The sequence below is a fragment of the Abramis brama genome (assembly GCF_963993115.1).
Source record: "Abramis brama genome assembly, chromosome: 9".
Classification (NCBI taxonomy): Eukaryota; Metazoa; Chordata; class Actinopteri; order Cypriniformes; family Leuciscidae; genus Abramis; species Abramis brama.
The window spans coordinates 13,102,953-13,128,625 of NC_139971.1; the positions used below are offsets into that span (position 1 = coordinate 13,102,953).

The 25,673-nt window shown below is 42.3% G+C and overlaps 1 protein-coding gene across 4 annotated transcripts in view; it reads left to right on the top strand.

The window, feature by feature from the left end:
- The first annotated feature begins 2,809 nt into the window (after positions 1 to 2,809).
- Positions 2,810 to 25,673, top strand: part of ppfibp2a (PPFIA binding protein 2a) — a 38,576-nt gene continuing 15,712 nt past the window's right edge. Inside the window, exons 1-8 of one of the 4 annotated variants that reach the window (XM_084124754.1) lie at positions 2,810 to 2,889; positions 3,866 to 3,952; positions 4,769 to 4,882; positions 7,948 to 8,079; positions 10,532 to 10,687; positions 11,751 to 11,843; positions 18,489 to 18,600; positions 21,228 to 21,260. In XM_084124754.1, the coding sequence (XP_083980880.1) occupies positions 4,871 to 4,882; positions 7,948 to 8,079; positions 10,532 to 10,687; positions 11,751 to 11,843; positions 18,489 to 18,600; positions 21,228 to 21,260 (538 nt within the window). In that variant the 5' untranslated portion in view covers positions 2,810 to 2,889; positions 3,866 to 3,952; positions 4,769 to 4,870. Of the gene's footprint in view, positions 2,890 to 3,865; positions 3,953 to 4,447; positions 4,883 to 7,773; positions 7,897 to 7,947; positions 8,080 to 10,531; positions 10,688 to 11,750; positions 11,844 to 18,488; positions 18,601 to 21,227; positions 21,261 to 25,673 lie in introns of those variants that run through there. The other 3 variants (XM_084124753.1, XM_084124755.1, XM_084124756.1) reach the window with 3 other exon arrangements.

Genomic DNA, 25,673 nt, shown 5'->3' on the forward strand with positions numbered 1-25,673 from the left:
CTTAGGCGGTGACCACTCGAGGCCGAGTTGGGCGACGGCCTTGGTAAGGAGGCGCAGAAGTTCCGCGTCCGGCCGGACTCCTAGATCGAAGAGGAGGCATAATGGTGTGATCCGGACCATTCCTCCATCCGCTTCATCCCCTGAGGCGACGGCAGTGAGGGCCGAAGCCAGCAGCTGCGTGTCCGGGAGGGGGGGCGGAGACGGAGATAGTGAGGCTCGAGGAGAGGGTTCCGGCGAGCACTTGAAGGCCACATCGGACTCCGGTGCCCTCTGGGAGCGGCGCTTTTTCTTGCGCGGCCCAGCAGAGGCGGGCGGAGTGACAGCTTCGGCGTCGAACAACTCAAGTCGAGCCCGCAGGGTCGACATTGTTAGTTCTTCGCATTGGGCGCAGCCACCTGAAGAGAGAGCGAGGGCTGCGTGTTCTCGACCCAGGCAGAGAGCGCAGATAACGTGGCGGTCTCCGTCGCTGAGCGGGACTCTGCAAGAGCCACAGGAACTGTGAGGCATTTTGAAAAAAACGCCTTCCGCTCTTTTAGACAGAGAGTGTGTGTCGCAGCGGCGAACACACACAGCAAAAGCAAAAAGGATACTGCCGCCGGATAGTGCGGCAGGCACGGATGGCTGAAGGCGGCGAAGACGACCGGCTTCTTCAGACGCTTTCCTCTGCTTGCTTAGTCGCTTGCTTCAACGGCGGCGGCTTCTCTCAGGATCTAGCGATGCGGAGAGCTTCGCTGAAGAGATGAAAATCAGGTAAGCAGCCCCCGAGCCCGTCCTTTTATACGCTAAGCCACCCCCATTCTGGCGGGCTGTGACGCGTGAGGGCGCGACGTCATGCAGGGCTCAGTGGTAGGCTGCTGCAGTTGCCGCATGGCAGTCAATGAGCACGCTAGATAGCCTGCTATAGGTCTGCTGGTTGCTACACTGCGTTGACAATAAATACAAAAATTAAGGATAATTTTTTTGGCTTCATATCTCGAGAAAAGATGACTTTACCCGTAGCGTAAGCAACTTACGCAATACGAGAGAGCCTCTCGTAAGAGAACACTGATTGAACCAACTCCGCTGAGAACTAGGCTTGTCTGTTGTAGTCCATATACCCCCGGTTTCACAGATAAGGCTTAAGTTAGTCCTAGATTAAAATGCATGTTTTAACTGAAAGCAACTTGCACTGAGATATCTTAAATTAAGTCAGATAGTGACTTGAGATATTTTGTCTCAAGATGCACACCTTTTTTTCTTTTTCTTTCTTTCTCAAAGGCACGTTTAAAAAAGCTACTTACATGTCCTAATTGAACTAAGGCCTAATCTTGGCTTATTCTAAGCCCTGTCTGTGAAACCAGGCCATTGTGTTCCAGTTAATTTGTTTCACCACTCTACAGGCAGGACCAACCTCGTAAGTTGATGACCGGTTAATTGGCGAAGGGAATTCGAGCCGCAGAAAGTCTGGTTGGACGAGCCCTCCGGACAATACATCGACCATACCATGAAATGCGCAAATAAAATGCAGAAATAACATTTTGCATTGTTGTAAAACGGAAAAAAAAGTTGTATGTCAATTATTTGATTTTCAATTAAATAAGCATTGTATATAGCCTAAGGATGTTTTTCGTTTTTCAATTACGAGTTAAAAAAGGAAAAAGGAATGGACGCAAAAGTACACAGACCTACACGGATTCTCTTGAACCACGTTTTGCGGCAGAAAACTACTGCAGTGCAGCCAAAATGCTCCGTTTGACTTTTTTGAGATCCTCTACTCTTCCCTGTGGATGACCTCTGTGACCTACTTTCTGTACGATCTGAATTTTCTGCGTTTTGAATTTTAGAAAACTGAATTTGAAGTTCTGAATTTCTTCTTCATCTTGAAAACTTGAATCTGAATTATTAGACTGCAAATATCCAGTTTTAAAAAATACAGAACAAAAAACTAGCTGTTTGAAAATACATTTCTATAAAATTCAGCCATAAAAACATTTCAATTCGTTAAATTTCAAATGTTCAATGTTCGTTTAAAGAAATCAAATTTAGAACTATTTAAAATTCTACATAATATTACATTTTGTTAGATTACACTTGTCAATAATTCAAATTTACACAATTCAAATTCAAATCATTTTGTCATATTATAAGCTCCATACTCGTCTGAATAGTTCTAAACAGTTCGCATCTTACATCAGTGCTGATCCACAGTTTTCTAAAGTTACTCACTTTCGGACATGCCTGACAGTCCCTCCGACACCAATATCCCAGAGTATTACTCCAAACTAAACATTATTATACTAAAACATTGTCTGGAACAGCTTATTTCATTTCTGAACGTAAACTTTTGTTAACGTTTTATGGTGCAAAATAAATTGTTTATAATGTTTTTAATCAAAACAGAAATGCTTCGACTTTTTAGTTTCGTCGACTGTGTATTCAGATTGCAGTTCTCAGCTCAGCGCACTTACACATACAGATACAGCAGTTCTCGAATCATCAGTAGCCTACAGAACCGAGAACTGTTTCTTTTGGACACGTTCAATACGGAGAACGATGAGCTGGAGATACTGAGCATGCGTGATAGCACCGTCTCTGAACCAAACTTTCTTTCGGCTAACTGATGCTAATGCTGATGCTGTGATATCGTCTTCACCACACCTTAATACAAACGGCCACTGAAGACAAAAAAAGCAGATGACGTACATTGCAGACACCCTCTTATACTCACAGGTGTTCAGTTAATGACATCATAGACTGTCGTCGGCCAATTAAAATTGTTATGTTTGCACAAATGCTTACGTCTCGCTGATGGTGTGTCCCATAGCGTCAATCCAAGACGCAGTGTCTTGTTCCACTCCGAAAAGGAACCAAGATCCTCAGACTTTCAGAAAAAAACTCCAGGTACTCAAGGTAAAATCACAGAACTACCTACTCTGCTTTAACTTCACACTACAGACAAGTGGAGTGACATAAACAGTGACTTTTACCAGTGTTGTTAAATATCAGGAATCTTGTAACAGAATCAGATTAGAATACAGTAGTATAATTGCTTAAACTAAGTCACTTTTCTGCCCTGTATAATGCATTATATTTTTTACAGCTTTTTTTGCCTTTATACTCCTAAATTGCAAACATGCACTTTATTTCATTACATTTTGTGAACATGCATACAACACACATTTAATAAAACATCAGAACAACTATTCAAGTTTTCTCTCGCATAATGCAGACCATTCACTGTGTTTCACATTGTAACATAGATCAGAAATTCAAACTTAAATCTTTTTAGACAGTATTTCACACATCATTGACATATTCCAAGTCCCACAACATTACTGCATGGAGCTTGAGTACATAAACCTGATCAGAACAAATAAACCTCTTAAGAAATTCCTTTTTTTAAACCGTAGGTGGGTTGGGTAATGTGAAGTTTTGCAAACTTGCTGTGACATATTCAATAGAAACTGAATCAGGATTGTGAAAAACTATAAAAGCCATTTACTGTTCACATCTGTAAAGGTAGCTGTGGCCTTTATGCTGCATAGTCAACCCGATCTCACGACAATTCGTACGAATTTTACGAGGTGGCTAATTCATACAAATTCAGACGACCTCACTCGTTTTTGATAAAAGTTGCCCAATTCGTATGAATTCGTATGAATGACCTACCTCTGACCCCGCCCCTAAACCTAACCGTCACTGGGGTTTAGACAAATCTTACAAATTCGTACGAAAAAGTCGTACGAATTCGTACGAATCAGTGACATTTTACTCACTCGTATGAATTCATACAAATTGGTCATGAGATAGTGTTGGCATAGTTTATAGGGTTTCGCTTTCTTCTCTATTGATTGTAAACATAACTCTAAACACCTGTGAACTCCAGGTCAATGTGCAAGGCCCAGGCAATGATGAGAGCTACCAGGAGCGTCTGTCTCGTCTAGAAGGGGATAAAGAGTCTCTTGTTTTACAGGTAAAACATAGGGCAGTCTGTTACAAATAATGTACTGATGTCCATCTAGACAGTATGTTGCAACAAATAGTTTAGATATGAGTATTGTATGAAATTCAATGAAATCCAATGAAATTAAAAAAAGAATATTATTCCTAAAACATTTTTGTATGTTTCGATACAAATACTGTACATAATCAACACTGAGAGAAAAAGGTAAATCTTTTAGACATATTGTGAATCATTTGATGACCACCCTTACGAAAAAAATAAGTATACTTCAAGTTCATTTTATTAAGTGTTGGCTACTTTAGTAAAGTTCAAGTATATTTTTAAGTATATTTTATGTAGTAAGTATACTAATATCAATGTACTAAAAGTAAACTTGAAAGTGTTCTGTTTCAATACTAAATATCCGTTTTATAAATACATTCAGCAAAACCTGTTTAGTTGTTGGATAAAATAAGTGAAGCCATTGTACTACAAGTGTACAAAAAACACTTGGGGAAAAAAGCCAGTACACTCGTGGTGTTTCATGGGAACAGACAAGGCTTTACGGATTAGTCCTGTTCTGGCTTGTTGGGTTTTTGATAGTAGTGCAGAGTAGGTGCTTGCACTGCATATTCCTGATCAACTGGGTTGACGAGAATACGCTAAATTGCTTTAATTTGTTTGAAAATCTGTATGATATAATATTTTTGATTTAGTCTGACTCTGAAAACAGTAATGAGTAGACTGAAATTGATGTTTTTCTCATAGACCTGAAAACAACTTTAGTAGGACAATGGACAAAGATGATGTACCTCAAATGAACAAACTTTTAAACTTGTTTCTCAGGTGAGTGTTTTGACGGATCAGGTGGAGTCTCAGGGACAGAAGATCAGAGACCTAGAAAATTCTCTTGGGGAATATCAGCACAAACTCAACTCCACTGAGCAGATGCTTCAACAGGTATTGGTCATTTTTATTAAAATAGAAGATTATTTTAATTATTTGCATATTTTTATTAGAAATAATTTCAAACACTTAAGAATTGTTGTGAATCCATCACAAGCTCTCAGAGAGATTTTATTGTCTACATATATATATATATATATATATATATATATATATATATATATATATAATTCAATTTAATAAGTGATAATACTGTTTTGTAATGTAATGATGTCAAATAATATTTTATTGGTTATAGACCTATATACATACAGTATATAGGTCTATATAGTAATAGATTCATTAGTCATTAGCACTTTCCACCAGCACTTTTACTATATTTAAATTAAAAATTTTAACTGGCCCATACTTTTATAACAGCCTCTTTGCCAAGTCTGCATTTAACTGTGTCAGATTTACAAAGCTAACAATACTGATATACACTGTGCAAAATGCGAAGATCACCCTTTACACATTTACTCCACATCATTAGTTCTGCTGTTTATGACTAACCCTGCTTACATTGCTTCACCCTGACTGGGCAGGCCAAGTTTCTTAATAGGCTTGGTGGATGTTCAAATGAACAGTGACTACGTTTACATGCAGCCAATAACCCGTTCAAAACTGGGATATTAGCAATAACCCGGTCACGCACGGCCATGTAAACACCGGCAAAAACCCGAATATGCTCATATCCCGGTTTTTAAAAACCCGGATATGATCCCTGGGGTACCCCTTTTCTAACCCGAATATTTGGTCATGTAAACGCGTATCGGCATTTCCCCATCAAAAGGAACATTCATTTGTGTTCTGCGCATGTTCTATTCGCAAGGAATCTTGGTCTTTTGAGTAGAGACGGCGCATATAAAAACCCGCGTGCAGTATACCGGAAGTAAACAAGAAGTAGAGGTAAACATGGCGAGACGCAGCACAGCACCACACTTTTGGAGCGAGGAGGAAAGCACAAACAAAGGCGATCGCTATCTGCCCTGAACTATTCATTATCCGCGTGCTGCTGCTGTTGTTGTCTTTGGATACATGAAGAAGAATCGGAAATGACGCATATTGCGTCTTAAGTTTGTCCGTACGTCCAGACGCTAACCGTGCGTCGCCGTTTACATCGGGATATTGCCAATTGATTACAAATTCCATGTATACAGGAGTAACTCTCTCTGCTCACGCATGTAAACGGGTTATTCCGATATATTGAATTCCCAAATAGTGAACTTAACCTGACCATAACCCATTATTTGACAGCTTGTAAACATAGTCACTCATGCATTAATCAGATTGGGTGCTCTGGTTTCTTAGTTGATTTGTCACTTTTTTTATTCTATTTGCAGGGACCCGAGCCATATCTAGAGATCAAAATAGCATTAAGACTTAGACTAAGGATTCTTCCTAGATTTGTGATTCAGAAAATATAAAAATATAGTTGCTCTAGATTTTCCCTTTAAACTGCTTTTATATTAATATATTCTAATATCTTTTCTAAGGCACCAGCTTACATTAATAGAATAATCTTCACCTGATGTGCCCGAAAAGGAACTTTGGCATCTGTTAGGAAATTCTTGGGTGGGATTCCAGGAGTCTGGTTACCATATCACCTTGGCAACCCAAATATTAAAGTGGTGGCAGTATTCCAAGGCCTGGGTTGATTTGGGCATTTTAATTAGCTTGGGAATTAGTTGACAGCAGGTAACCTGCTTTTTCTTCTGTAATCAGCCAGTCAGGGAAAGAGGAGGGGAAGGGAAAATAAATATTAATGTGTCCAGCAGAAAAAAGTAAAAAACAACAACTGTAGTATTATGAAGAGTGTAGTGTGAAAATAGCAAAGAGTAGAATAGAAAAAGCAAAGAGTGGTCTTAAAGCTTTGCCGTTTTAGTAGACCTGCTAGAGCCGTTCCTGCTAGAGCCATTAGGACCATTTATAAAGATAAACTCTTTCAAGGCATGGTAAGACTTCTGTACTTATCCATACCATTTTCAAAGACTAAATTCACATTCCTCTGCTTCTAAATCTAATTTTACTTGCAAGCTAATTGCATATTTCTGTTTAACTCGCCTTTGCTTTGAAAGCTCTATTGCTGATTAAATCTCCAGCCTTCAGATTGGAAGTTTTTTAGGGCATGTGCCTGTGGTCATTGAGGTTTTGGCCTTCAAAGGCAAATCCAATTCCAATGACACGGGCCTAATATTTTCCATATGCTGTCTTTGAAAGTCTCAAAGCTCACGTAAAACCCCTCAGCACAAGCTACCGACATTTTAAACAGGTTTTTTGGGCTTCTGTATTGTAAAATATATTCCTGTTCAGTGTCTGAGTTTAACCATCGAGATCAAAGAAGGCAAGATGCTGCTTTTATGTTTTACACCAGGGGTGCTCAAACTTTTATGCCAAGAGTTCAGGGAGAAATCAGGGCTGTAGCTGCTGGTGGCAATGCAGGCATTCAGGTGAATCATCAGTTAGGATTGACCTGAATTTGGATTTGATTGTCTTAATATGGGAAATACGTTTTCACAGTTAATTTACCCAATTTCACATGTTCAGCCTTTCATGTGAAATGCACACTTTCTGATGTTGAAATATTTTATCAAAATATCTGTAAAATATTTTTTTCATTTTGTCTATAATTCAGTGTTTGAGACAACAGTCTGTTCAATCACTTCATTTTAACACCTTTTCTGTTTACTATGCTCAAATGTAATGTACTTTTCCCGCCACGTTCAGAGCACTTCAACTCTCTCTCTCTCTCTCTCTCTCTCTCTCTCTCTCACTCTCACTCACTCTCTCTCTCTCTCTCTCTCTCGCTCTCTCTCTCTCTCTCTCTCTCTCTCTCTCTCTCTCTCTCTCTCTCTCTCTCTCTCTCACTCACTCATGTGTCAGTCCCTGCAAGAGAAGTAGATAAATTTAGCCCTCATAACCTGTGTATATTTAGCCATTGTGGAACAGCAAAGTACAGAGATTTTGAACGGACTTTATGCCTTCTTCAGTGGACGGCATTCTTCAGTCTTCAGTTCACTTATTTGTGTGTAAGTTATATATGTATATTTACAAGTATGTTTGTGTGTGGACTCTAATAGGAACTTCTGGGCAGGAGTTCTCTAGAGTCACAGAAGCTGGGGTTGATGGAGGAAGTGTCCTATCTAAAACTAAAACTGGGGAACATGGAGGACAAACACATCAGCATTGCTGAGAGACAACATAAAGCTGAGGTACAACTCTGATGAAATTTAAGAAGAACCATATAATATTCAGATTGCACACAAAGTAGATTAAAAGATGCAGATTAAAGACTAAACATAGTCTGGTTATAATGTAGACATTATCATTGCCATTTCACAGCAATTTTCAGTCACTGAAGTAAGACTCATGGTCTCATGGACCCAAGCCTTCTTATTCAGACTAAAAACCATGCATCTGTGCTATATAGAACTCAAATTCTGCAGAATTTCTGCCACCGAAATGGGTATTTCAATGCTCAGTGCTGATACTGATCTAGAGATCAGGGGGTAATGAGCGGTAATGATGATATTTTCTTATTTAAAATTGCTATAATGAAATGATGTGACCTAATTTCATGCATAAGAACAATACCACTACTGTTAAGGTGGGGATAGTTGTTGACCAATAATCTCAAAAGAGCCAAATTTTAGTCTATCAATCCTTATAAGAACTGTAGGTGTAAGTTATTTCAAACGCTACATTGGAAGCTGGTTTGTGTTCAAATTGTGTTTACCCACACAGTATATCCTGGAAAATACATTTAGTCTATCAATACTTATACTGTAAGAATTGTAGGTGTGTAAAAATATGTGAAAAAGCAAAGTGAATCCATCTAGACAACACTGTTTGTATTACAACTGCGAAGTGTTTTGAATCAGAATATTGCAAACAAAGTCTTATAAACTGTACTGTGAGTTGTTCAGGGAAAAATTAAAAGTGTTAAACAAAAAACTGCTGGCACCGCTTGTAAGATAGTGTTTGGGCTTATGTCAACAAATGTGTCTTTTAATTTACTGTGTGCTATTTTCATGTAATTACTATGTTTATAGTTACTACTGTGGTATATAACTGGTTGATTTAAAATGTACCTTCCCTCTGGCATTACGATGTGCTGGCATGAGCTGTATGTGTTTGTGCGGTTGTGTACCTTTCATTTAAACATAATGGGCTGTATTCATCACAAGCAGAACAAATTTCTGTGTAATTAACTAGAGAGGTATCGAAGCTGAGTCTAACTGACAAATAGCCAGAATGTTAGCATGGGTAGAGTGTTAGGAATGACCTCAATGTGACGTCTGACAACTGCTTGGCTTCATACAGTGAAAGAATGGCACCAATCCGCCCGTGATCATTCCAGTAGCATGCCATTCTCTCTCTCTCTTTCTCTCTCTCACACGAGGTCTCGGTCTTCTACCTGCTATAGATAGGCCAGTTTACCATCTAGTTTATCACACTGTTGGTGTCCAATGGCGTCTCACATGAAAGTTCTTTCATCCACGTGCTGGACACATTAACTATAAACTACGACTATGACGACTATTAACTTTTATTAGAACACAGCTCCCTTTGGTGTGAAATATGTTACAGGAAGCTATGTTTGACAATTGAAATTCTTGAATTTGATAAACTTTATTGCGGTCTTTGCTTTTGAAATTTACAGTTATTTTTGTCACTGCTTTTGGTGCCTGACATACTAAACTTTATTTTTTTAGGTCATTAAGCTATTATGGTTCACACAGGAAAGCCAAGTTCCTCAGCTAATGACAGCTTTATGAATTAAATTATGAGTTAACTTGATATGTTTTTAAAGATTAGTACCCAGACGATGAAGTTATTTCAAACGCTACATTAGAAGCTGGTTTGTGTTCAGATCATGATTACCGACACAGTATATCCTGGAAAACACATTTAGTCACTTGGCTCTTTAACAAAGGCTCTTATATTTGAGACCTTGGCTTGTGTGAAATGGGTGGGTGAGAAATTTACTCGTCTAAAGAAGTTGATTTCAGAAAGCCCAGGCTGATGGGAGCAGACAGCATGTTTTCTCATTGTGGTTTGTTTGAATAGTAGATGTGCTGTTGAATAATGTTCTCGAATGTCCTGAAATGTTCCACCCTAACCATGCGAGTGACTTGGAAACGCAGAAAGAAACAAACAACAATTTGTAAAAAGCTGACATGGTCTTGTGATTACACTTAACTTTTTGGTAAGGTACTCACCTTGCTAAAAATAATAATAATAATAATAATAATAATAAAAAAATATATAAAAAAATAGATGCCGTAGAATTACATGGTGTACATAGACACATCTATTATCTTAAATAATCTCATATTTGGACTAGACCTAGTGTTTGTAATACTACTGAACTGTGTCTAAGTGTAATGACACTGAATGGTAGATAATCACATAATCTTATGTTGCTATGCATGATTGCTAATGGCTTGGAAAAAACAAGGACTCTAGGAAAGGATATATTAGGACTTACATCAAGCTAAGATGACGGGAGATTTTAAGATCTAGTTGATCAAGTAACCTGCAGAGCACAGATAGGAAGGAAACCACTGCATGTCTGCTTCCCATAATCCATTCTTTCCACTCTCTCTTACCTTATTTCATTTGGTTCTTCCTCTCTTTACTATCCCAACCCCTCTCTGACAGAGCGTAGTGAATCTGATTAGCGAGCTTCAGGAGCAGATGTGTAGGATTCGGCAAGAGATCTCTAGTAAGATCCCAGAGAAGCCAGCAGAGATGGTCCCAGAGGAAGGTTGTGGCAGTGACCCAGTGCAAGCCTTTCTGACTGAGCCAAAGCCAGTGGTAGGTCTGAGATCTGGACATTTAGACAAACTCAAACACCGTGGAACTGTGGAATAAGTGTAGGCACCCCTTGTATCTCATGATTGCTGCCAATATATTGTGTGTGCTTATGAATTAGAGTTAGAAATGTATTGTATAAAAGGGATGCCATTTTTTTTTAATTATGTATTGTTATTGATTAACAATGTTTATTTTAGTATGAGCTTTAATTATGCTCATCATTGACCACACACTTTTACTAGGCCTTGTGTTTTTCCATTTATTTTCTCTTTAGGCATCTTAGGTTTGTATATAATATTTAGAATGCAATGTTTTTCAAATGCTGCATTTTGTTGCACTTAAACTTCTTTGTGTTTTATGTTCTAACCCTAAAAAATACCATGCCACCTATAACATTAGTGGTAGCTAATATAATCTAGCTAGCCTGCAAAAACTATCCTGCTGGCTGCCGTTCCCGTTGCCATGGAAATGGTGACTTCTACAGCAGCATATAACATTACTTAAGAAGTTCTGGCAGGACTGGGATGGTTGTTAGAATGTGACTTTTGACCTGACAGTTGTAGTTTTGGGGCTGTAGTTATGTTTAAATTGCTAGAAAAAAATATTTTATATTGTTTAACCCTTACAGAAGGGAGCCCAGTCCTTTTTCTGGAGATGTACCTTCCTGAAATGTTCAGCTTCCTCCAACACTCCTGTAATCAAACACACCTGAACCAGCTAGTTAAGACAGGTGTATTAGAGCAGGGTTGAACCACAAATCTGCAGAAAGGTAGCTCTCCGAGAACAGGATTTCTGCCTAAATTTACCTTGGCAACCACAATGCATTACAATAATGTATCACAACTCTGGTATCAATGGTATTTCTGTAGAAAGCATTTTTACCATGGCAGATTTTTGTCAGAATAATTAGACCATTCAGTGGGGGGATTTTGAAATGAAATACATTGTAATATTTGCTGAAATGTTATTTTTCTAATATATATATACATATATACATATATATATATATATATATATATATATATATATATATATATATATATATATTATTTTTTGCAATAAGAACTTGCTCCAGGAACTCAAGATGCTCAAACATCGAGTTGATGAGCTGGAACAAGAGAAGATGCAGTATGAACAGAAACTCAAGGTGACACAGGTACTGCCACACAAATATGACTCATAAGTTTTGTGTCCTGTTTGAGGAACAGGCCCAAATTTAAGTTGGTATTCACTGACAATCTTCCAATGTAGCTCTGAAATCTAATTTGTACTTCCATATATTCAAACTTGTGATCAAAAGACAAATGAGCTGCAGCAGATTGTCAATTAATAATGACTTAAATTTTGTTTTATTAACAGTATCACATAAACCTGTCATATTGATGGTTGCTAAATACTGAATGGATGTTGATATTGTAACAACTTCGTTCTATTTTGGTTTAATTTTCATTCTGTTCCCTTTGCTGTTTTCCCTGAGTTCCCAGTCAGTCACTACGGGCCCTATTTTAACGATCTGAAACGCAAGTATCAAACGCGAAACGCAAGTAACTTTGTGGGCGGATCTCTGGCGCTGTTGCTCTTTAAAATTACTCTTGTGCCCGACACAAATCTAAAATGGGTTGGTCTGAAGTAGCTGCATTACTCATAGGTGTGGTTTGGGTGTAACGTGAAATAAACCAATCAAAGCATCATCTCACATTCCCTTTAAGAGCAGCCGCGCTTGTTCCATGGCGGATTGAATTATAACAGCAGATTTGCCAGGAGCGGTTCACAGCCGAGAAGACCGACGTCTCGTCAGGGCCGTAAAAGACAGAGAAGTGACATTGTATGGGGATGGGAGAAACCCACCCAAATTAGCTTTGGTTAAACAGGCGTATAATAATTTTGGTAAATGTGTAAGCTAGATTAATGGCTATTTTTTCACATCTTTATGGACACCACGATGATTTCCCTCATGTGGAATATTTTTCCTTGTAATTACGTATGGTTTGCAAAAATAGCAAAAGTCTGCTGTGCGTCGGATGCAAAATAGGAATGATACATTTTCACAATGATACAATGATACATTGTTGTACAAAGTCAATTGCGCTGGGTGCAAGATAGGGCCCTAAGAGTTAATTCAGTGACTAACGAATTAGGTTCGCGCCTGAGAGCCCTATCACCTTCGATTTTTAACAGACACAATCAATGGACATTGGTGAGTAAGATTTGCATCGCGAACCACGCCCCATGCTATGGGTATAGCTTTTGCTTCAGAGTCAAGCATTTCTGCACTGATTCAGCTCTGCTTTCATCTATGAGTGGTCTTCGGAACCCGGAAGAGTTTCCTGTGTTGGTGTGATGGGGCATCAGCGGTAATCACATTCGAGAGAATCTCTGCATGTTGTGCAGGTGATCTTCCCCTGTGCACTTCAGCACAAAATAGCTTTTCCTCTGAAAGAGTAACACGAGTGTGTTTTTTGCGTCTTTTTCAAGATGTCATTCCACCCGTGCGTTTCTGGATGCAGTTGTTTCTTAGCCTCGGTTGACAATCACAATCACTGCCTTTCATGTCTGGGTTGTAAGCACGCTGAGGTAGTATTCGTGGATGAGTCATGTACCCACTGCGGGAAGATTTCCATCTCAATGCTGAGATTGAGACTCCAATACCTCATAAGAGGTGGTGTCCCCTCCGCTATCCCCTCTAATCTAGTTATTCTGCTCAGCAGAAGACTACTTTGGTTGATATGCAGGGTGATCTGAAGATCACAGTGGGGGCTTTCCCGCTGGGCTAATCCCCAGGCATACTCAGGTCGCTTCATGCCTTACATATTCCAGACGAGCTCAATCGTGTAGCCGACACGCTCTCATGACAGATCACACTCCTGGGAGAGTGGAGACTCCACCCCCAGGTGGGCCAGCTGATTTGGCGGCGCTTTGGAGCCGCTCAGGTAGACCCGTTTGCCTCTCCGGACACATACCATTCGCCTTCTGAGTATATACAGTGAAGAAAATACAGGGTCTGAAATTGTCATCGTAGGTGCATGTCCACTGTGAGAGACATAATCTAAAAAAAAAAATCCAGAAATCACAATATATGATTTTTTAACTATTTATTTGTATGATACAGCTGCAAATAAGTATTTGAACACCTGTCTATCAGCTAGAATTCTGACCCTCAAAGACCTGTTAGTCTGCCTTTAAAATGTCCACCTCCACTCCATTTATTATCCTAAATTAGATGCACCTGTTTGAGGTCGTTAGCTGCATAAAGACACCTGTCCACCCCATACAATCACTAAGAATCCAACTACTAACATGGCCAAGACCAAAGAGCTGTCCAAAGACACTAGAGACAAAATTGTACACCTCCACAAGGCTGGAAAGGGCTACGGGGAAATTGCCAAGCAGCTTGGTGAAAAAAGTTCCACTGTTGGAGCAATCATTAGAAAATGGAAGAAGCTAAACATGACTGTCAATCTCCCTCGGACTGGGGCTCCATGCAAGATCTCACCTCGTGGGGTCTGAATGATCCTAAGACAGGTGAGAAATCAGCCCAGAACTACACGGGAGGAGCTGGTCAATGACCTGAAAAGAGCTGGGACCACCGTTTCCAAGGTTACTGTTGGTAATACACTAAGACGTCATGGTTTGAAATCATGCATTTAATTTCTCAGGCACGGAAGGTTCCCCTGCTTAAACCAGCACATGTCAAGGCCCGTCTTAAGTTTGCCAATGACCATTTGGATGATCCAGAGGAGTCATGGGAGAAAGTCATGTGGTCAGATGAGACCAAAATAGAACTTTTTGGTCATAATTCCACTAAACGTGTTTGGAGGAAGAAGAATGATGAGTACCATCCCAAGAACACCATCCCTACTGTGAAGCATGGGGGTGGTAGCATCATGCTTTGGGGGTGTTTTTCTGCACATGGGACAGGGCGACTGCACTGTATTAAGGAGAGGATGACCGGGGCCATGTATTGCGAGATTTTGGGGAACAACCTCCTTCCCTCAGTTAGAGCATTGAAGATGGGTCGAGGCTGGGTCTTCCAACATGACAATGACCCGAAGCACACAGCCAGGATAACCAAGGAGTGGCTCTGTAAGAAGCATATCAAGGTTCTGGCGTGGCCTAGCCAGTCTCCAGACCTAAACCCAATAGAGAATATTTGGAGGGAGCTCAAACTCCGTGTTTCTCAGCGACAGCCCAGAAACCTGACTGATCTAGAGAAGATCTGTGTGGAGGAGTGGGCCAAAATCCCTTCTGCAGTGTGTGCAAACCTGGTGAAAAACTACAGGAAACGTTTGACCTCTGTAATTGCAAACAAAGGCTACTGTACCAAATATTAACATTGATTTTCTCAGGTGTTTAAATACTTATTTGCAGCTGTATCATACAAATAAATAGTTAAAAAATCATACATTGTGGCGTTATTTTGTGACTTATTGGGAGCAGTATGATAGCTGGAGCCGTTTACCTCCAGTCTTTGTGCTAAGCTAGGCTAGCGGTGGGTGTGTCAGACAGAGTTATGCCACGCACGGAGATGAAAAGGGTATGTATGGACTTATCTAACTCTGGGGGATACGGTGAATAAGCTAAAGTCCCAAAAAGTCGACGTGTTCCTTTAATGTGCTGATAGTTGTAAATGACACATGCAACATTGCAGTTTCAGTAAATTATCTGTATTGTGAATGTGTTTTGTATATATATATATATTATACAGTGAGGAAAATAAGTATTTGAACACCCTGCTATTTTGCAAGTTATCCCACTTAGAAATCATGGAGGGGTCTGAAATTGTCATCGTAGGTGCATGTCCACTGTGAGAGACATAATCTAAAAAAAAAATCCAGAAATCACAATGTATGATTTTTTTAACTATTTATTTGTATGATACAGCTGCAAATAAGTATTTGAACACCTGAGAAAATCAATGTTAATATTTGGTACAGTAGCCTTTGTTTGCAATTACAGAGGTCAAACGTTTCCTGTAGTTTTTCACCAGGTTTGCACACACTGCAGGAGGGATTTTGGCCCACTCCTCCACACAGATCTTCTCTAGATCAGTCAGGTTTCTGGGCTGTCACTGAGAAACACGGAGTTTGAGCTCCCTCCAAAGATTCTCTATTGGGTTTAGGTCTGGAGACTGGCTAGGCCACGCCAGAACCTTGATATGCTTCTTACAGAGCCACTCCTTGGTTATCCTGGCTGTGTGCTTCGGGTCATTGTCATGTTGGAAGACCCAGCCTCGACCCATCTTCAATGCTCTAACTGAGGGAAGGAGGTTGTTCCCCAAAATCTCGCAATACATGGCCCCAGTCATCCTCTCCTTAATACAGTGCAGTCGCCCTGTCCCATGTGCAGAAAAACACCCCCAAAGCATGATGCTACCACCCCCATGCTTCACAGAAGGGATGGTGTTCTTGGGATGGTACTCATCATTCTTCTTCCTCCAAACACGTTTAGTGGAATTATGACCAAAAAGTTCTATTTTGGTCTCATCTGACCACATGACTTTCTCCCATGACTCCTCTGGATCATCCAAATGGTCATTGGCAAACTTAAGACGGGCCTTGACATGTGCTGGTTTAAGCAGGGGAACCTTCCGTGCCATGCATGATTTCAAACCATGACGTCTTAGTGTATTACCAACAGTAACCTTGGAAACGGTGGTCCCAGCTCTTTTCAGGTCATTGACCAGCTCCTCCCGTGTAGTTCTGGGCTGATTTCTCACCTTTCTTAGGATCACTGAGACCCCACGAGGTGAGATCTTGCATGGAGCCCCAGTCCGAGGGAGATTGACAGTCATGTTTAGCTTCTTCCATTTTCTAATGATTGCTTTAACAGTGGACCTTTTTTCACCAAGCTGCTTGGCAATTTCCCCGTAGCCCTTTCCAGCCTTGTGGAGGTGTACAATTTTGTCTCTAGAGTCTTTGGACAGCTCTTTGGTCTTGGCCATGTTAGTAGTTGGATTCTTACTGATTGTATGGGGTGGACAGGTGTCTTTATGCAGCTAACGACCTCAAACAGGTGCATCTAATTTAGGATAATAAATGGAGTGGAGGTGGACATTTTAAAGGCAGACTAACAGGTCTTTGAGGGTCAGAATTCTAGCTGATAGACAGGTGTTCAAATACTTATTTGCAGCTGTATCATACAAATAAATAGTTAAAAAATCATATATTGTGATTTCCGGATTTTCTTTTTTAGATTATGTCTCTCACACTGGACATGCACCTACGATGGCAATTTCAGACCCCTCCATGATTTCCAAGTGGGAGAACTTGCAAAATAGCAGGGTGTTCAAATACTTATTTTCCTCACTGTACATGTGTGATATATATATATATCACATAGTGTCATGGGTGATTGCAAGAAGGCAGATGGAGATGATGAATAAAGTTCCAATATTAAGTTTAATAAGGATAATACAAATAACACAACGACAGGCTGGGCAACACATACTAAAGGTAACGTAAACCTAACTGAGAATGAATGTGAGGGATGAACCTCTAAAGCAAACACAAACGAGGATAATTAATAGAACACAGATAACACGGATGAACTAATAATGACTGTAACCAAGGAGCAGGGACGTGCACAGGAATTTTGAGGGGCAGTTGCTCTGACCTGAAAAAGGCCCCCCCCCCACGGCTATATGAAATGAAAAAAACTCACGGGCTATATGAAATGACCTCTAAAATAGCCTATGTTTTTTTAGATTACAATTATTTAGCATGCAGCTCTTTAACCCTGTACTTTCTAGCATGGTCCTCTCATCTCATATTTGGTGATCCTGCAGTGATGCAGTGATGTGCTGCCCTTTGCTGCCTCCCTGAATTGTCTCCCCCTCTCCTGAATCCGCCTCTTTTCAGTGGGCATCTTGGCTTCAAACAGTACCCAAAATAGTGATAGGATTTAGGCATTTAACCATTTTGAATAAAATAATTAATGTGATGCATTACTTCCATCATTCATTCTTCTTGCTAAAACGAAATGTGAGAAACTAACTATCAGCAGACATGTAGCTTGCCTAATGCCTACCAAAAAAATTGTAGCCTAGGCTGCTTGTCTGCAAGCTATCTGTCTGATTATTTAGGCTAAACGTGGCAAACTCAGCCTGGATTTATGAAGATTTTAATTCATTTCATAAAACTTGATGATGATGATGATCGTTCGTTTGTTATACATCACAAACTCACCTTTTCCGACAACGTTGAGTCGTCTCACCCGACAACCGCGACAATCTCCTTCTAGGGCCGCTCATGCAGGCTCAGCTCAGGTGCCGGTCGCATGCAGCGCTGCAGCCACGTAAACAGAGTTTGCCCTTCCCCTACTGACTTTCACTTTCGGTGCCCGAATGGAAGTGAATGAGGCTTTGCGATGGCTTTTTTTTATCTAGGCCTACGTGAAATTCTGCATCCATTGTACGATTTATTTATTTATTTATTTTCCCCCTCGGAAGGGCAACGTGAGTCGAGAAGGGCATATGGGCAGTTGCCCGGGCAACCTGAGTAACCCCCCTGTGCACGTCATTGCCAAGGAGACAGATGAGTGCTGGGAATCTGACCAAAGACACATGACACATGACAACAATCTGAAAGTCCATGAAAACAAAACTAAACTGAGCATAATGGTGACACATAGTACATCAAAATCCTTTATGAAAAAAGAAAAATCCTGCCTTCCATAATGGATATCCTTTCAGTACTCTCCTAAACATTTACTATGACATGCTAATCATGTAAACAATTTTAATGAATTCATTTTGCACATTTTTACCAATATTATAATAACAGAAATCATTCTCCTCTCTCAGGCAGAGATCATGAGTTTACAGAAGCTGTTAAGCTGTAAGAACTCTGAAATAGAGAATCTACAGGCTCAGCTGCTCTCCAGCACTCCAGTGTCTGTGGACAGTGCAGATAGAGGTACTGCTTTCTCCCTCAGATCTCACTAAACACCTGTCCTGATGCAGTCAAGACTAATGTTAAGGGCAATTTAGCTCTTTACATTTTTCACAGCTGTCTAAAACCTCTGTGCATGTTAATTAGTGATAGACTAATGTAAATGTAGACCGATATATTAGCCGATATTTGTCCATTTGAGATATCTGTCTCACAAGTGTGTGCAATTGGCTAATTAACAGAAATAAAAGTTGTTCTAAATCAGATGTTTGTCTGACCAATGGCAGGCAGTAAAGGTTTCCGGGGAAACCTGTTTTGCATGCAGTTTCAGTATCCAAATGTAGTTACTGTACTATGTTTGAATAGCAGGATATAAGGTATGGCTGAAAAGCAGTATTTATAAAAGAGTAAACACACTCTTCTGCCGAGTGTGAGCCTGATGTTGTAGGTCACATGACAATGACGGAAGTAGTATGTACAAATTCACACTTTATAGAACAAACTTTGGTCACACTATATATTATGTGTCTCTTTAAAGGGTTAGTTCACCCAAAAATGAAAATTCTGTCAGTAATTACTCACCCTCATGTTGTTCCAACCATGTAAGTCTTTCGTTCATCTTCGGAACACAAATTAAGATATTTTTGATGAAATCTGACAGAATTTTGACTCCTCCATAGGCTTCCAGTGTGACCGAAACTCACCGGCCCAGAATAGTTATTAAAACATCGTTAAAATAGTCCAAGTAACTACAGTGGCACTACATTAAGTTTATCATGCGACGACAATACTTTTTGTGCGGAAAAACAACAAAAATAACGACTTTATCCAACTATTAGTATTCCTCAATGTGGGCCTCTGACGAGAGTTCACGGGAGCGCCAGGACGCATGCGCGAGAACTGAGCTTACGGCGTTCTTCTTCTACTACTACTTGTTACTGACTGCTCACTCCTTGGGAGTATTACCGCCATCTACTGTACAGGATGACGTCCCGACATTGCCGGGTGCGCAAAACGGTCTCTTCATAAGCCGAGGAAGACGCGCACTGTATGTAAGCGATTGAATTCGACACTTATTGTGATTTAGGTCTAGATGTAGTTTTTACAATGGGTAGAAAATGTGCATTTCCTGGATGTTGGAATCTTGAGAAAGCAACGAAAAAACGTAAAGGTGCTTTACCAATTCTGCAAAATAAACAGATTACCTTTCACAAATTCCCATTAAATGATCATGAGCGACTGAAGCTATGGCTGCTGGCAGTTCAGCGGGATGTTAATTTACCGCATAAAGTCGTTAAGAACATGAAGTTCGACTGAAGTCATCCTGTACAGTAGATGGCGGTAATACTCCCAAGGAGTGAGCAGTCAGTAACAAGTAGTAGTAGAAGAAGAACGCCGTAAGCTCAGTTCTCACGCATGCGTCCTGGCGCTCCCGTGAACTCTCGTCAGAGGCCCACATTGAGGAACACTAATAGTTGGATAAAGTCGTTATTTTTGTTGTTTTTCCGCACAAAAAGTATTGTCGTCGCATGATAAACTTAATGTAGTGCCACTGTAGTTACTTGGACTATTTTAACGATGTTTTAATAACTATTCTGGGCCGGTGAGTTTCGGTCACACTGGAAGCCTATGGAGGAGTCAAAATTCTGTCAGATTTCATCAAAAATATCTTAATTTGTGTTCCGAAGATGAACGAAAGACTTACATGGTTGGAACAACATGAGGGTGAGTAATTACTGACAGAATTTTCATTTTTGGGTGAACTAACCCTTTAACTACTATATACTTGCATTAAAAAATTTAAATGTACTTATTGTGTTCATGTTGTACTGTAAACACTTTTGCTGCAATTAAGGTAGGATAAGGGTAAGGTTAGGTACAGGTTTAGTGGTAGGTTTAAGGGTGGGTTAAGAGGTAAGGCAATAGTCAACAGTGTAATTATAGATGTAATTACAGAAATTAATTGCATAAGTAATTACATTAAGATATTTTAAAACTATAAGTACTTTGGGTAACCCTTTATTTTGCAGTGTCCTTGTTACATTGTTACATGTACTTAGTAATAACAGTAAATTAGGCATAATTACATGCAACTAACCCTCAACCAAACCCTAATCCTACCCTAACCCTATAGTAAGTACATGTAGTTAATTAATATTACTCAATACATAAATAATTACACTGTAACAATGACACCTTAAAATAAAGTATAACCGTAACTATGTAAAAACATGTATGTACGCATTAAGTGGATTGTATCAAATTATTAATTTAAATGTTAGTACATAGTAATTCAAGACACCTAATATAAAGTGGGACCCATACTTTATGTATGGTCAAGAAGTAAGGTCTTCATCAAATGCGGTACATACCCTGAAAGTACACAATTTTGGGCACAGCTAGTCATTATTCTTTCAATTCCATTTGGTGTTATTATAGTGGCACATAAATTACACCCTTAACCTTTAATTAATCTGCATTACACTGGCCATTGGCTGCCCTGCTCTTTAGATTTTGACCTTTAAAAAATACCTATCAGTCAATAACTAATAATAACAGCCAGTTTTAATAATTGCCATTTGTGTTTGCTGTGTGTTGTCATAGCTAAATTATTATTATTTTTTTTCTTACCACCATTCGCTCACCATTAGAGGAGATATACAGAAGGAGACTCAATACCAAACGTAAGCATGCTTTCTATTACACAACCTCACACAAAATGCTAGAAAGATAAATGCAGAATTCATCTGTGCACATACAGCTAATTTCTGGATTTGATTGTGTGAGTTCTCACTTGTCTTATTGTTTTATGTGACCCTAAACTCATGGCTGTGTGAGTGTCTTGTAAGCTGGTGACTCTAAAACAAAGTCATAACCATTTATTACTCTACTTTTTTTACAGCTTTCCTTGGAAAAGTTTAAGACCAGTGTTATTCCTGTTTTCCATGTCTGTAAACTTTAATTATTTCCAGGGTAGTAGATCTTCAATATTTTAGATCATCTTGGTTACATATGGTAACCCTCGTTCCCTGAGGGAGGGAACGGAGACGCCACGTCGAGACGACAAATAGGAATCTCGCTAGAGAGGCCAATCTACTTCGAGTGAAACTAAAACAAGCCAATACACATTGGCGTGCAATCTTTTGCATCAGCTGTGCAGCCTTGCAGCTCGGGTATAATAAGCAGCTGGTGTGATTGCACTTCAGTTTTTTGCTGAGGAGTCAAGCCTGAAAAGCTGGTCGCCCCGGCGGGCAGCAGCAGATGTGGCAACGGGATGTGGCATCTCCATTCCCTCCCTCAGGGAACGAGGGCTACTATATGTAACTGAGACGTTCCCTTTCGGTCGGTCAGTCAATGCCATGTCGAGACCGACGAATAGGAATCCCTACTAAAGGGCCACAGCTGCTGCACCCCATCCAGTGCCCTGTGTAAGCCTCCACACCTTCTTGCCTGGAAGGACGATAGGAGAGGGCTTACACCGAGTGTATCTGTCACTGTTGTTCCGTGATAACCCATACAGTGAGATTACTGGATAACACTGAGAAAGCGTTCACGATCTGAGGGAGGGGAACGCTGCGGGAGCCTCATTCTTAAAGAGAGTTATGTGGGAATACACATATGAACTAACCCGAGGGTTGTACTGCATATGAATAGAGGGTGACTTAGCCCAAGGGAAAGACCCGGGCTTCCGTTTTTGAGCAGCCGTGGATAATATACACACATGGGATCCCCGTAGGGTCACACATATGGGACCCAGCCTAGACCCGGTTCTCAAGGATTCAGCGGATAAAGGCCTGGCACCGGACGCTCCACCATGTCCGGGCCGAGGGTGTTGGAGGACTCAAAAGGTTTGACTCTGGAGCAATAAGGATGCACAGTAGGGTGCAGCAAGCCGACAGAGCCGGTACTCACAGTGCTTCTACCCGTTTTGGGTGAGAACACGGGAGGACACGGGCTCTACACGTAGGCTATAGTATCTAGCGAATGTGTTAGGTGTCGCCCAGCCCACAGCTCTACAGATATCTGTTAGCGAGGAGCCACGTGCCAGCGCCTAGGAGGATGCAACGCCTCTCGTGGAGTGTGCATGCAACCTGAGCGGGCAGGGCACGCCTTGAGCTTGATAAGCCAAGGCGATGGCATCCACTATAATGTGGGCCATCCTCTGCTTGGAGACAGCCTTTCCCTTCTGCTGGCCTCCGTAACAGACAAAGAGCTGGTCTGAGTTCCTGACGCTTTGAGTTCTGTCCACGTACATAAGCAGAGCGTGAACGGGACAGAGCAAAGCCAGGGCTCTGCGAGAGGAACACCATTTGACAAACAGGTTCCACGTCAAGGCGTACACACGTCTCGTAGACGGCGTTCGCGCAGAAGTGATGGTGTTAAGTACCTCTGGGGGTAAGTCACCTAGAACCTCCGCGTCCCATCCAGGGACCAGACATGGAGTTTCCAGAGGTCTCGGGTGCCCCGTCTCTGAGTTAGAAGATCCTTCCTCAGAGGAATGGGCCAGGGAAAGACTGTCACGAGGAGCATGAGTTCTGGGAACCAAGTCCGGGTGGGCCAATAGGGAGCCACCAGAAGGACCTGCTCCTCATCCTCCCTGAATTTGCACAGGGTCTGTGCAAACAGGAAATGCATATTTGCAGAGGCTCCGGGGCTAGCTGTGTGCCAGTGCGTCCGTGCCGAGTGTTCCCTCGGTCAGGGAGTAAAACAGCTGGCAGTGGGAGGTCTCTGAGGAGGCAAACAGGTCTACCTGAGCCTCCCTGAACTCTCTCCAAATCAGCTGAACCACCTGGTCACCATTCTCCTGGGAGCACAGCTCGTGACAGCTTGTCGGCCACACGGTTGAGCACACCGGGGACATACATGGCTCGAAGTGACCTCAGATGCTTCTGACTCCAGAGGAGGAGATGGCGGGCGAGTTGCGACATGCGACGGGAGTGTATACCACCTTGACGGTTGATGTACGCAACGGTCGCAGTGTTGTCCATACGGACCAGCACGTCTCTGCCCTGTAGCGGCCTCTTTAAGCGGCTCAGGGCGAGACATACTGCTAGCAACTCCAGGAAGTTGATGTGCCAATGCAGTTGGGGGCCCGTCCACACCCCTGACACTGCACGCTCGTTGTACGTGGCACCCCAGCCGGTGGCAGAGGCATCTGTGAATACCACAGCATGCCTGGACACCTGTTCCAAGGGGACTCCTGCCCGAAGGAACGAGGGGTCTAACCACGGGCTGAAGGTCTGGCGGCACGCCGGTGTGATTGTCACCCGGTGAGTGGCGTGATGCCACGCCCATCTCGGGACTAGGCTGTGAAGCCAGTGCTGAAGCGGTCTCATATGGAGCAGCCCGAGCAGAGTTACCGCTGCTGCCGCTGCCATATGCCCTAGGAGCTTCTGAAAGAATTTCAGTGGGACCGCCATCTTGCCTTTGAACGTGTTCAAGCAAATCAGCACCGACTGAGCACGTTGCTCTGTGAGGCGCGCTGTCTGTGCGACCGAATCCAACTCCATACCGAGAAAAGAGAACCTCTGCACGGGGGCGAGTTGAGGTACCTGTGTTTGCATAACTGATCTCGAGAGTGTGCTAGTATGAGCCAGTCGTCGAGATAGTTGAGAATGCGAACACCCTGTTCTCTCATGGGAACAAGGCCCCCCTCTGTGACTTTCGTGAAGACACGGGGAGACAGGGACAACCCGAAGGGCAGGACCTTGTACTGATATGCTCGACCCTCGAACGCAAAGCGCAGAAATGGCCTGTGTCGGGGAAGAATCGAGACATGAAAGTACGCGTCCTTCAGGTCGACCGCTGCAAACCAATCTTGGGAACGGATGCATTCAAAAATGCGTTTCTGCGTGAGCATTTTGAATGGTAGCTTGTGGAGGCTCCGATTTAAAACTCGCAGGTTGAAGATCGGTCGTAACCCACCACCTTTCTTGGGTACAATGAAGTAGGTACTGTAGTGCCCTGACCTCATATCGGCTGGAGGGACCGGCTCTATCGCGTCCTTCGCCAGTAGGACTGCGATCTCCATGCGCAAGACATGGGCATCGGCTGCTCTCACTGTAGTGGAGTGGATGGCCCGAAACTTGGGGGGATGCCGGGCAAACTGAATCGCATAGCTGAGCCTGATGGTCCGAATGAGCCAGCAAGACGGACTGGGGAGCACTAACCAGGCTCGCAGAGACCGTGCAAGCGGGACCAAAGGAGTCTGAGTGTGCTGTGCAACACTTACCTGGTTCCACGAGGCAGGAGGTGCAGGAGGCGGCTTGGTTGTGTTCTCAAACTGCATACTGCTGCCTGCTGGCGATAGAAGAGGCGGATGAGAGTGGTGACGATTCTCTCACCCCACTGCTCTCCGGGCCCTCTTCGGATCCAGAGATGGAAGAAACTGCTCTTTTATTGAAAATTTGGGTACCACTGGTTTTTCCACCCGGCCCTCTTCCGGGGGATGGAGCGATGCGGTTATCGTCTCCTGGAGAGCAGTCCTTTCCATCTCTGGGTCGCCCGTCCTAGGGCCGCTTGCTTCTGGCTTTGCTGCCCTTCTTGGCGGGGGCCTGGACGGACGGGGCGGCCTGCCTGCGACTGGCTCCACGGCGCCGTTTAGATGGAGGCTGCTGCTGTGGCGCGGGAGCAGGGGCAGATGCAGGAGGCCGCCCCCGGCGACGAGCAGACTGAGGGGCCGCAGGCGGTGGGGTGGAGGCAGCAGCTGGCCGCCGCGGCAGGATGTGTCTGATGGCCTCAGTCTGCTTTTGTATAGCCGAGAACTGCTGGGTAAAGTTCTCGACTGCCTCGCCAAAGAGACCGGTCTGGGACACTTTTTTAAGGAACTGGAGCTTGTCGGTCTCCCTCATGTCGGCCAGACACAGCCAGAGATGGCGTTCCTGGACCACCAAGGTGGACATCGCACGACCCACCGACCGCGCGGTCACCTTCATCGCACGAAGCACGAGGTCTGTCGTGATATGAAGTTCCTGGAGAACTTGGGGATCATGACCACCCTCATGCAGGACATTAAGTGCCTTGGCCTGATGGACCTGCAGCAATGCCATGGCATGCACGGCAGAGGCAGCTTCCCCACAGGCCTTGTAAGCCTTGCC